Source organism: Vanellus vanellus (genome assembly GCF_965231255.1).
Source record: "Vanellus vanellus genome assembly, chromosome: 20".
Taxonomy (NCBI): domain Eukaryota; kingdom Metazoa; phylum Chordata; class Aves; order Charadriiformes; family Charadriidae; genus Vanellus; species Vanellus vanellus.
Genome location: NC_138925.1, coordinates 4668113 through 4680280, shown reverse-complemented (window position 1 = coordinate 4680280; position 12168 = coordinate 4668113). Strand labels below are relative to the sequence as shown.

General features: G+C 39.8%; 1 protein-coding gene across 1 annotated transcript in view; it reads right to left on the bottom strand.

Moving 5' to 3' along the window:
* The window catches only part of MTOR (mechanistic target of rapamycin kinase), a 61245-nt gene that overhangs the window by 2856 nt on the left and 46221 nt on the right, over nt 1-12168 (bottom strand). Inside the window, exons 33-49 of the mRNA XM_082493629.1 lie at nt 11905-12022; nt 10991-11197; nt 10267-10367; nt 9906-10002; nt 9166-9264; nt 8447-8569; nt 7644-7826; nt 6840-6974; nt 6377-6551; nt 6013-6148; nt 5173-5320; nt 4344-4466; nt 3793-3875; nt 2206-2278; nt 1615-1689; nt 984-1119; nt 542-607 (exon numbers count right to left, since the gene is read on the bottom strand). Coding sequence (XP_082349755.1) covers nt 542-607; nt 984-1119; nt 1615-1689; nt 2206-2278; nt 3793-3875; nt 4344-4466; nt 5173-5320; nt 6013-6148; nt 6377-6551; nt 6840-6974; nt 7644-7826; nt 8447-8569; nt 9166-9264; nt 9906-10002; nt 10267-10367; nt 10991-11197; nt 11905-12022 — 2078 coding nt within the window. The remainder of the gene's footprint in view (nt 1-541; nt 608-983; nt 1120-1614; nt 1690-2205; nt 2279-3792; nt 3876-4343; nt 4467-5172; nt 5321-6012; nt 6149-6376; nt 6552-6839; nt 6975-7643; nt 7827-8446; nt 8570-9165; nt 9265-9905; nt 10003-10266; nt 10368-10990; nt 11198-11904; nt 12023-12168) is intronic.

Sequence of the window (12168 nt, the reverse complement as noted above, 5' to 3'; positions counted from 1 at the left end):
AGCAGACATTCTTTTTCCCTGGCTAAGATACTGAAAGGGCTGATCCAACTTTTAGGAACATTTTGTATTAAAGTGTAATTAAAATATATTTTGAAACGACGTACAATTAACCTAAAATTACAATCACAAAAGTATGTTTATTTGTAGAGCTCTCCATAGGAAACACTGTTCCTATTTTGCAGTCCAATAGCAAATAACTGCTAAGATTCAACACAAAACTCTCACCCTTCAGTCAGGTGACTACTTGCAAGGTTTTGCACACTAATATTTGGTAGCTGAGTAAATAACTGTCACACGTCAACTAGACCTGGGATTACACCAGTTCATATGTGCTCCAGAAAGGTGTTAATGTAACTGTAAAGGAGCATCTGCTTTTTGAGCCAAAGTACTGAACTCGCCACTTCCAGTCCTAAAGCTAACAATAACAAGCTGTTTATCTGTCTACTTTTGAGAAAAGGGCTGAAAGTATTTATCCAGTCTTACGCACTGCTAAAAAACCCCGCTCCAAACATTCATGATGTACACCATCTTTTCTACTCACCTACTGACTGACTAGCTGAGTAGGAGTCTGTTCTTGTTCGTGAGCGCTTGTTGCCCTTTGTATTTGCTGCAAGAAAACAAGTTGAAAATTATGGCGTTTCAGTATTTCATAGCAAATTTGTCCACAAACAATACAGATTTGACTGCTTTTCTCTTTCTCCAAATTTTATGTAACCCGAAAATAGCTTTCAGTCTCCTGATGAAAACTAATACAAAAACCACCCAAACAATTATGCTTGTAGCTTAGTTTGGTGTCTGTTTAGACACTGTGGTAATTTCACATTACAATCCCTAAAACCGCGTGCACATAGAAATAGCATGCGCAAACCAACAATTTTATCAGATTGTCTTCAAACAGACGTTGGATTTCAGGCTTCTGGATTTCTTGTATGAAATCAGACTGATTGTTCTCTTGCTGTCACTGTTTTATCAGAATCACTTACTGTCCATCAGCCGCCAATTCAATAATGGATCATACACAAAGGCTTCAAGCACGGCCATGACACTGTCCTTATGTTCGCGCAGGACTTCCATCACTGTGTGACAGGTGATTCTGTAATTGCCATCGAGGCCCGTCACCTTCGGAAGAGAAAGAAGCGAATCAACCATGCTACGTCGTTCGCTGTGCAACTTCAAACCTAATGTTCAGGGAGCAGGCAGCAGCTTGTGCTTTGAACTGGAATTCACTACGCTTTGCTCATTAAGAGAACAAGACAGAAGTTCATTACAAACTAAGCAGCTCTCTTCTGCCACCAAGATGATCTTTCTGAACTACCGTGCCATTGGCTGTGTCTGGTTGATGCAAACAGCTATTTCAAATGAGGAAACTAAGGAAGGCCTAAGAAAATAGAAGAATTTAATGATTTTTTTTGCATTAGGAAAAAGTTGCTTTCCGCTGTAACGTAAAGATCACAGGAAATAGTTTAACTTACAGAAAATGTAGCTGAAATATTAACACCTTCAGTTCTTACAAGACTGGAGAGGTTTAGTGACAACAGAAAATACAGGAAAAACTGAGAAACGTGCCGTTTTCCCTAGAAACAATCCCCTCCATGTTAAAGAGGGGATGCTTACCTCCATAGCATTTGTCAGCATCCTCGTTAACCTAAATGGAATCTTCTCAGGGAACTTTTCTCTTGTCATTGCAACCTAAACACATGATGACAAAGAATTAATGAATTAATTGCTAACTTACTATTTAAGAGTTAATAAATATTGAGGGGGTTTTGCTACAGTCTTGAAGGCTGTATCCCAAATAGGAAATAAAGCCCCAGCTTTATGTTCCGCAGTTTCCACAAATTTCTGGGAGAAGCTAGAGTAACTCGGTAACAGAAGGAAAACTCAAGCGTGTGCCTAGCTGCTAGTGTCAATAACACAGACTGCCTATCAGCAGCTTGAATTGCTCAAAGAAATTTCATGAAACAGTGATATTAGCACTTCTTTGCTTGTTCCATTGGGCAGCTAATCCCCAAGCCATGCCTCTGAGATAAAGTATCTATTATTTTCATCTTGCCTGTAGGTAATGTGAAGCCCAAAAAAGAGCCAAAGGACTTGCCCAGGATCACACTTTAAGGTCAGTTTATCCTGGCTTAAAGATTCATTTCTGTTCCACCAGAAAATGGTGAAACACTGCGGCAAATTTAATGTCCAAATTCAAAGATTTACCTCAAAACAGTCCCCAAAGTCGATATGCAGGATCTTTCCACTCAGTCTGTCTAACATCAGATTGGAGGGGTGTCTTTGATGAAGGAGTAAGAGAAAAAACAGGGTGACAGACCGTTATAAAAACCCAAAGTAATTCACAGCAGCTCCAGTCTGAAATGATATTTATCTTCATGAACAAGAACAGTCAGTGACAGCCGGCTTGCCCGAGATCTTCAATCTCAGGATGAACAGAATAGGTTCCTGACAGTGCATCTATCACATTATTTTTGTAATTACCTCTCAGGAGCTAGAGATCTCACCTTGGAAGATAAACAACTTATTGGACCAGAACCATCAGTACATTTCTTTGATACGAACATTTATTTTGTAGTTAAGATAATTTTTTCTACTTGTTTTATGCTTTTTCATTTTTTTTGGTATTGAAAAATGTAATGAATTACGCTACAGGTGAAGTAATGCGAATTGGATTACCACCAGAAGAGAAGAGAATCAATCCAGACCAGGAAAACCACAGTGCTGCTATTCATGATGACCTGTTCAAATTTTGTTTTAATTAAAGTTTCAGAGGTTTATAGTTTCATAATCAAGACCTTTAAGTTCAGGAATAAAAGATTTTGGTACAAAAACATTTGAGGGTTTATCTGTATTTGCATTACAGACCTTAAATCTAAAATGACTTTTCTTCAAAAGTATTTGGGAAGTTACAATGCCCCCTTTTGACAGTAAGCCATTTACTAAATCAAACATCTGCTCATTTTATCTTTTTTTTTATTATTTGCCCAATCCATTCGGATTGTACATACTTCCCTCCAGAATACATCTGCATTGCAGATCAGAAAGAGCACCATATTAAGTAATAGTTAAACTAACATTAACTTTCATTTGTTCTAAGTCTAGAGCAGTCTTTGGGGAGTATTTACGGGGACTTTATGTGTGTCTCTGACAACTGCTGTGAACATACATAGCAGTAGAGCTTCCCACTTCACAGTATAAATATCCACCAGGCAAGAAAGTATGCAAAATAAGTAGTGTTACTGAACCCATTTGGAGGGAAACTCAGAAGACCTCTCCCACTAAATACTTTCTGGGTTTCTTTTTGCTGCTTCAGGGAAAAAAAACAGATGCTTGATCGTGGCGCTTTTTTCCTCCCCATAGGACTGTACATGTACATCCAGCTTTAACAGACTTTGGAAAAAAACACAATGCCATATGCACAAAAGCACACACAGATTGGTGGCAAAAGTCAACGATATTTCTGTTTCGTGGAATGGATGGAGAAAGATTTCCCATTCTGTGAGTAAAAGGAAAGGACAAAATTAGAACTTGCGGTCCTTGATGTAATTCTGTGTGCATTCCTCTCAAAATGGAAGAAACTCTTATTTGTACTCAAGATACACAAGCCCTACATCTCATGTCTGCAGTGATGAAAATAATGGCAGCACAATTACGTCCTAAAAGATGGTATCATTACAACTCAGCAATAACCACAACGAAAGATGTTATCATAAGAACAGATCCAAGGAATTAATTGATAGGCCTACACAGTCTGTGATTTTATTTAAAAGAAACCTTTACAGTTTCACTTACCTGTCTCCAAGGCCCAAAATGTACCCAACCATTGACATCACAGCTAGTGAACGAGTGTAGTTTGTTCTTCTGTCAAACCACACCTACAAGTGGAGACAAAATAGAAAAAGCCAGGCAGGCATGTTGCACGTTTCAGCTTGTACTTTAAATGTATACATTAACTACTTGCATTTTGCACTAAGTGAAACTGCGATATGCTTAGGTTCAATACACTCCATAAGCCCAAGGGGGTTCAAACATCCTGTGGCCTTGAATTAGATGTCTTCGCCATTAAGAGAATATATTCTGAGGATCCTGCTTTTCTGTCCCCATGCACAGTCTATGGAGCTTCAGTCTCTAGCCTTATGCTTTGGACTGCGCTCTGGCAGCCACGGTGATCTGAGCCTTATTAAGGCCCCTTGTGAGGGGATACACACGTGTAGATACACGTTCTGCAGTGATTCATCTGGAGTTTATGATGAATAAACACCATCTCTCACTCATTCTGCAGAGAAGGTAATTCCACGTTATGCTGATGGCCAAACAAAACCCATTACATGCACTGAACTCACCTCCGAGCTTGGACTTTTCAACCACAGCAGTTTGGCAAGATCATCACCAGCTGTGTTATTGACCGCATGTTCAAATACTTCTACTTTCTGCATCAGAGTCAGGTGGTCATAATCTGGAGCCATCTATAATTGAGAAATGACACTCAGCAACTTAAAAAAAAAACACCTCCAGTTTTACTAAGAGAAACACAGTAATCACAAACAACTTCCATATAAACTTAATATGAAATTATTTGTAGGCCGACCAGTATGTTCCCAAACACAGTGAGATGACTACCCAACAGTGAAGAATTCATTTTAAATGGGACAGCAAATGATTTAGCATCCACAAAGCAGTCCATGGCCATATTTAATTAAAATATTGCACAAGTAAATATGTTTCAAGAAACATTATCGAAATGAGTCTTCTGGGTTGGCACACGCTTTCCTTTTTGGCAGGCAATTCCAACTTTTTCAGTAATGTTCAGTTTCTGCAGTCTGTCTAATTTTGGCCCTGTTGCTTAGACACAGTGTTTGTAAATGCCAGCAGCACGGCACCTTGTATAAGGCACATCACAGTCATGCAAAATTCCAAACACATTTTAGTCACCAGATGGTAACAACTTGTGGTCACTGCTAAAACAGGAAAGGAGAAACAAATAAGCGTATGTCCAATTTTACCTGTTGGTAGGATTTTATAACTCTTGTCTGATATTTTTGCATTTATTACTGGTACCAATAACAATCAGAAAACAGGTAAAGGAAGAACAAGCTGTGCAACATTATTCTTTGTTAAGACACTGAAGTCCTAAAAGAATGTACCAAAACCTCTGCCAGCTTTGCCCTTTACCCTCAGCATGATGCGATGTTCAATGTTGAGCAGGATCTTTTTCTTCTCTCTGTAGTCTCGGATAAGTGCATGCAGCGTGTCACAGTGGGGGACCCAACCAATCAATCCTGAATTTGTAGACAGTGGAATAACAGCGTATCTCTGGATGCTACAGGAAAAAATGGAGGATCAGAGCTCAAGTTGTCGCGTGTTGTGAATTATTACGTTTCGAGATGCTTAAAACAACTACTACTAAATCTGATTCTGATCCTAATTGTCTCTTCAGTAGTTGCACTGCTTTTCTTCATTTCAAATGGACCCAAAACATGCATTTGAATAGAATGCTGCCAGATAATCTACAGACATCCTCAAAGCTTACGTGGTTTTCACTGAAAGACTGCTTTTAGAACATACATGTTCTGTCACCCACGATGATCTATTATTTGCACATGACACTTGGTATGTTCGTGCTTGAAAGACACTGTACAGAATTGCAGTCAGTAACTATTCACCAAGGTATTTAGAGACTGTAATAAAAAAAATCCTTGACAAAATCCCCTGTTGTCAGGCTCCTAAGGCAGCGCTCAAGCTATCTTGAAATAGGGGTTGCCTCAAAGACCATAACTATTTACGAGATGGGACTTCAATTAAATAAATCCCCTCAGGATACATTTCCTCCAAGTTTGAATTCTATGAATGTTTTTTTTCTTTCTCTCCCTTTTTTTTTTTTTAATTAACTTAGTTCCAAGATTCACCATTTCCTCACAGACCAGCTGGCTGTGCTGAGCGTTACTTGGAAACTGCACCTACGGAGGCTGTACTTGGGCATAAGCACATTCAGTGATTATCCACAACACATACCTGAGGTTTTTACGAAGAGAAGTTGGGTCATTTGCTAGCAGAGTGTTGACCAACCCAAAAAGCTGCATCACTCTTTCATCTTGGCGAAGGTCTTCATGACCTTTCAGAAGGAATACAAACTCATGCCCGTTGCTTCCTGCAAAAGAATACACACAAGTTTACTCTTGCTGAACAAACAGACAAGAGTAAATACACGTGCAGCCAAGAACTGGAAAGCGTGGCAGTCAGGCTGACCAGACCACTAAGAAATACCTCACTTGAAAGGAAACGTTGGAGAGGTTTTACCTCATAAATACACAGTTTGACCGAAAAGCAATGACTGTTTAAACACTAGAATAGCTACGTGAATACTGCTCTCTCTTACCCATTAGTGTTAACTTCCTGGGCCGCTGCTTGGAGGTGATGACTTGCAGCGAGGGTGCAATAGACTGAATGCGTATGATGGGCTGATTGGGATCATACGTTCCTGGCACTGCCAATTCCAGGTCCCGGCACATTAAGAGCTTTGGTGACACGTACTGTAGTTCCAAAGAAGTGAGCTACCAAAACCAAAAGAAATACAACACCCCCCCCAGCATTTCCGTTAAATCTCACCGAAACATCTGAAGAGTTCACACTGTCGAGGGATCTAGAACAGTTCAGTCAGTCGTCAATACTTCAGGTGTCTGCAGAAATGCTGCATAAGCAGTGCACTTGCAGCAAATCATATGCAGGTATTTTCAGAATATTGAATTTGAATGTTTTGAATAACCAGAAAACATGAAACAAAGACAAGTATTGACAACTTGCACTGCAAGACCCACAACAGAACTGTACCTCTCCCCCACCTGAGGCAGCTGCTTTGAGATACGCCGGAATACATGATAATATAGATCCCAAGCCTGAGTTAGGTCTTTGACGTTTCCTGATTTCATGTACTTCCTGCACCATTCCTGAGCTTCCATTAGATCTCTGCCATAGGCCTAAGGAGGAAGTGAAAAACAACAGAAGAAAAAAAACACATTTCTACAGACTACAATGGAACAGGTGGAGACTGCTTAGTATCTACAAAGAGCACCACAGTCTATTTTCAAATTGCATCACAAATATGTGACTTCACATTTTTATAGAGTAGCAGAATTAAAGATCCAGAAATTCCTGGATCCAAGACATGCACTGAGTTTATTAGACAACACTGCTCACGAACAGACTTCATGATAGGAGGCAACAGAAGGAATAGAATCACCCTTTAAGGGTAGGCTCACAAGCTCAAATTAATTCCCTTTGCCGGCTTGAGAGAGGTAACCTCTACTATCTGTGCTAGTGGTTACCATGAAGGAAAGCAGCCTGGAGTTAGAAGGATTAACTGCAGAGCAATTGTATGTTTTCCAGACCTTATCAGACACCCAGCCAATACAAAATTCCAGCACAATCTGTGCTACCATGGACCCTATAGCACTGTAGTCACTAAAAGCCATGCAGATCTGAAGAGAAATGTCAATAATGAAGTCCACAACTAACATAATGAGTCCCAACAGATTTACTCTTTCTGTTAGATTGCAAAGGTCCTTGTAACACATCTGGGGCAGGTGGCTGTCCTGCCTGTTTTTAGGGGCATGCAGAAGGTTATGCTCTTGGCAACTTGCTGATACCTGATTGAAGGATGTCTCTTTTAAAGTCTGAGGGCCACGCTCCATCATCGCATGAAGTGGTTCCAGCACCTCAAACATTCCCTTCACATTCCTTTCTCCAAAGTATAGACGAGATGCTTCTTCCAACCCTTCATGCCACATCTCATGCCACAGGATGGCTACACGGATTAGCTCTTCACTCACCTGGTTTAGGACAGGACAAAAGATTGAACTCCTAAAGAAAAACACTATGACTGTATACTGACTTACAAACGCAAAACTACTTTCTTCTCTAATGATTACGAAATATTTTTTACTGGCAGCTAGAGGGAGCCACAACAACTCCCACAAATCTGTCACACTTTTTTCTGTAAGAAGGTGATCAGGCTTTTCTCACCTTATTTGTTCCCTTTGAAATTTTCTATATATTTGTGTAGTTTGGCCTGAAAGCATTACTTTTCATATATTCATAAAAATCTTTAGCAAATTAATTAAATGACTCTTTCCATACTATGCTCAGTAATTTTTGTTTCCACTTTTCATTAAGCAAAAATATCTCTTTATGAAACAATGACTCTTCATTTATTTCTTCTCTAAATTTATTCATAAGGAACATAAGAACTCAGTGTTTGAATGTTAAGGTCCTTTTTAAATTAAAGCATTCTCTTGATATTATCCTAACGCTGCAACTTTTCCAAATGCAAAAAAACCCAAATTAATTGTACTTGAATAAAATTAACAATGAATAGTCATTTTGTGTTATTATACTTGTGGTACATCCATTCCTGAAAGACAGTACACTTTATGGTACAGTAAGTACTCACCATCATTGCCTGCTGCACCAGAGTGTTACTGTGCTCACACATGTTTTTCAAGATCTTATTTGCAGCGTTGTGACGAGCTGTGGTTGTAGATTTAGAGGCCACAGTCAAAGGATAGATCAAAGCCTACAAGGGACATCAGCCAATACTATTTTAGAACCACACAGAGGAGCTACATAAATTGAAAAATTAGCAAAGCATTAATAAATAGCAGCCTTAGGGCTAGGCAAAAGAAAGCAAGCTTGCTTCTGGATAGAAGTGATAGGAATTTGCTATTCAAAGTGTTCCAATCTGAAAAGCTTACAAGACTAATTTATTGAGTAGCAGAATGATTTTGAGAGCCTGTACCAACAGAAAGCTTTTTTTAGTATTCTGTGATTTTCCACACTGTAGGAAGAAATTCAGATAAAACGCCTGTGAAGTAGCCTCTTAATCATCACTTAATGAGATTTAAGAAGGTGATTTGCACTACCCAGTATTCTATGAGACAGACAGAACTTTCCCTGCTGCATGGCTCATCCACCTCTTCTTTCCATTTTTATGTGAACAGTGCTGAGGTGAAAGAAGCAGCAGCAGAAATAGTCCCCATCCGCACTATCCTCACTTGCTGTGATTTCCAGTGCAGGTATCTAAACTAGGTGAAATGGAACATATAGAATATGGAACATACAAAACGCCTGTCTATCAGTCTATGGAAATTCCTCCTCTAAGCCAAAGCTTACCTGGGGATGGTACCGTCCAATATCTGTGAGGAGCTGATGAATGAGACGCCCTACTAATGGTCGAGGGGTATCAATTCTTGCAATAAGCTGAGGAATAACCTAGTAGTAAGGATAAGTAAAATAAACATGCCTGTCATCTCGTGTTTAGGTCACAAGCTGTTCTGCCCTCTGCTACAGACCTCACTCTCTACAAGAGACAGAGAGGTTCACCACTCATTTTTGAGATGGTCAGAGGATAACACCAAGTCCCAGTGTCAGTAATGTTGAAGAGCTCAGCGAGATGACAAGCATTCTGTGCAAAACCGTTACAGGATCCTCTTATCGAAAGAGTTAGATGTGTCTTCAAGTGTAACACTCAAATAAGAAATAAAGCCTTTTTTAATTTATTTACAGAGTCATTCTAGAAAGCAATCTTGAAATAGACTGTCTGAATTACATCAGAGCAGCACAGTGGTGTTTTATACTTGATCACTACTGAATGCACATCATTTTCAATTTTAAAATTTTCATTTTCTCATTCATATGCACTAATCTGCATATAAATACAGAAATGCATGCAAGAATGTTTCTCATGTCTCTGTTCAAGATGCCTGTTAAATCAGTTACAAATTGTACTCCGCACTGCTCTCACCACTCACCTACAGAGGATTGTTTAGCAAAGGATCATCATGGATATTGTATAATAAATCCGCAAGCTACCCCCAGAACTAAGACTTGTCTTAGCCCTTTGCATTCCTTACCTGCAGCCAAGTGTCTATTTGGATTGCCTTGACTCCTTCTACCAAAGCCTCATTCACATCAGGCCAGTGACCATAGTCAAACCACAGAGTAAGGACTCTGAAGAAGAGAAATGCATTTGTTAGGAATGAAACAAAAAACCCCATTCCAGTAAAATACCTTCAGACCCGTTTATAAGTGACTCTTCTTCCCAGAACCCAGAGATAGTAGGACAAGGACTAATGTACCTAACATAAGTTAGCTTGGACTGAAGCATTCAGTTATTTTAACCATAAGGAAAAAGACCAGAAACAGGTTCTAACTAATCTTAAACCATGTGCCCTTATCAGCTGGATTTCATTTACTACGTGCTTTAATATGTACCTTAGAGTGTCTTGTAGGTTGTTTCCTCGAGACAAAGATATGGATCGGAAGAAACCCTGGACAGCAGGGACTGTGTACATCAAGAGGGTCTTGGACAAATCCTTTTGGAATGAGAATTGCTGCATTAGTTCTACACAAACACATCAGTCCACATGAATCCTGAACTCAGCAAGGGTAAAGAGGAAGAAGTACATGGAAATGTAATCCACATTATAGCTGACTTCTGCTCATACTCCTCACAGGACACGTTGCTCCTGGAATTTATGTTTTGCTTGATTACACGTAGGTCTTTCAGCCTGACAGGGAATACACTGTGAAGTGTTTTTATACTTCAGTTTGTTGGCAAAACTATGGACAGCAAAGCAGCGTAAAAACGACAACCTTACTATAACCGGTAAGTAAAGCAGATTCCTTACAGTCTTTCTCGAAGGGCTTAAGCAGCAGAACTTCTTAATGCACGTTGTATCACCTATGATAGCCATCCATGCCTTTGCCTTAGTTCACAGCTAACTTACAATCATTTGCATTAATTTAGTCCTCTTCCCTGAAGACTGAGTTAACCTGAACTTCCTCACTTTTGCTGTAAGCTATGAGCATATATATACATATATACAGACAGCTTCCACAAGCTAGGTACGCATGGTAGCTTGTTCGCCACCATAACGTTTTCCTGGGTCTAAGCAGTAAGCAACAATCTCTCAACATAAACAGAGAAGAAGTGTACCTCAGTGACTTTTTTCTGCACCGGAGATGGGATGGGACTGTTCTCTGTGCTCTCTGCATCACTCTCACTATTGCTGCCCTCGGTGTTAGCACTGGTGATGCTGGCTCCACTGGCATGACGTAGTTTCTTCTTCTCATCTCTGGCCTGGTTTTGATGTTTGTAGTGAAGTACTGCTTCAAAGTTCATCACTGCCCAGGCATGCCAGGCCTGCCAACAAGAGAGAACAAAAGTCAGAAGGAAGATGGATCCTTTCTGCAACCTGTACTTTCTAATTATTACAGACAACAATCCAACCTTTCTGAGTCCGCAGACAGCAGTACTAAATAATATCCAGCATACAACACAATGCTTTGCTTTCTCTAATCGCTTGTAGTTTTAACTCTCTTGTTATCTTAAATAACATCATGGTGAGTTCTTGGCCAGAAGCTCCCTGTTGAATATTAAGGCAAAGGAGCTCTGCAGCAGAAATTAAACCACATTCCATTCACATACATCATAATTTCTCAAATCTTAAAATTAAGATTAATGTGTTAGGATGAGGGGAGGTGTAACAGGAAGACATACAGAAGATGGCTGCCCCAGAGAAGATCTGGCACCAAGTATTAACAGAAATTTCACAACCTTGAAATCACAGGGTCTTTGGAGAATTAGCAATGAGGCTGCTTTCCTAGTTCAAGTATACTGAGTGTGAACAAATTAAAGTTTTTCCATTTAGATTATCCTTTCTCCTTCACTGTTAACTGACAGGAGAGAAAGTCCCAAAAGCTTTCTCAGTTTTTGCAATCCTACTTGCAGTAACAAGGCAGATAGTTATAGGAGACCTTCCTATGAACACCTTCCTTTCCTGTAGTATGGGATGAGATCAAACTTACTAATCTCTCTGCAATGGTGCCTGGATTCTTTTCCTTACTGACCTTGTACCAGTTGCGATCATGCTCTGTTGCAGCACTGTAGTATTGCAAGACTTTGGGGATGGTACTCTCGTTGATGCCTTGCAGGTTCAGCTGCCACTCACCCAGTTTCAGGAAACACCTGGTTAAGCAAAATGATTATTGACTCAGAACCTAGAATGGAAACGAAGCCTGATGGATTAAGAGGCAGACTTCTTATCTGAAGTCTGAAAGACATTTCTGTGGTAAACCCACTCAGTAAGCCTCTTCCGCAGTCTGGGAGCGTAC